Raw genomic sequence first — 475 nt, 5'->3', positions numbered from 1 at the left:
GAAGAAGCCGTTCTACTCATCGGCAAGGGAGGGCGTGTCTATGCAAATCGCGGATGGTTATTCGGGCGAATAAGAAGAAGGTAGCATTGCCGGGCAGGCCAATAGGGGCCAGCCGTCTGCAAGGAGATGCAGGGGTGGGCGTGTCTTGTGCTCAGTGCTGGGCTGTCTGTCGTGGAGAGCGTATTGCCGGCCGGAGTCCAGCCCGCAGCAGGTAGGTTCGCTCCGCGGCAGGTAGGTGCGCTCCGCGTAAGGTATATCCGCGCCTCTGACGCTGTTCGTGTCTTCCCGCAGGTGTGACTTCTTCCTCCCCATGTCGGGCCGAGGAAAATCCGGCGGCAAAGCCCGGGCCAAGGCCAAGTCCCGCTCCTCCCGGGCCGGGCTCCAGTTCCGCGTAGGCCGAGTCCACCGGCTGCTGCGGAAGGGCAACTACGCGGAGCGGGTGGGTGCCGGGGCCCCGGTGTACCTGGCCGCGGTG

General features: G+C 65.3%; 1 protein-coding gene across 1 annotated transcript in view; it reads left to right on the top strand.

Moving 5' to 3' along the window:
* Positions 1-167: 167 nt before the first annotated feature.
* Positions 168-475, top strand: part of LOC108784968 (histone H2A) — a 4,344-nt gene continuing 4,036 nt past the window's right edge. Inside the window, exons 1-2 of the mRNA XM_018553925.1 lie at positions 168-211; positions 292-472. Coding sequence (XP_018409427.1) covers positions 311-472 — 162 coding nt within the window. The 5' untranslated portion in view covers positions 168-211; positions 292-310. The remainder of the gene's footprint in view (positions 212-291; positions 473-475) is intronic.

This window comes from Nanorana parkeri, unplaced genomic scaffold (assembly GCF_000935625.1).
Source record: "Nanorana parkeri isolate BGI_ZX_2015 unplaced genomic scaffold, ASM93562v1 scaffold135, whole genome shotgun sequence".
NCBI lineage: Eukaryota > Metazoa > Chordata > Amphibia > Anura > Dicroglossidae > Nanorana > Nanorana parkeri.
The sequence above is the reverse complement of the archived record's forward strand: the minus strand, read 5'-3'. Positions and strand labels throughout refer to the sequence as shown.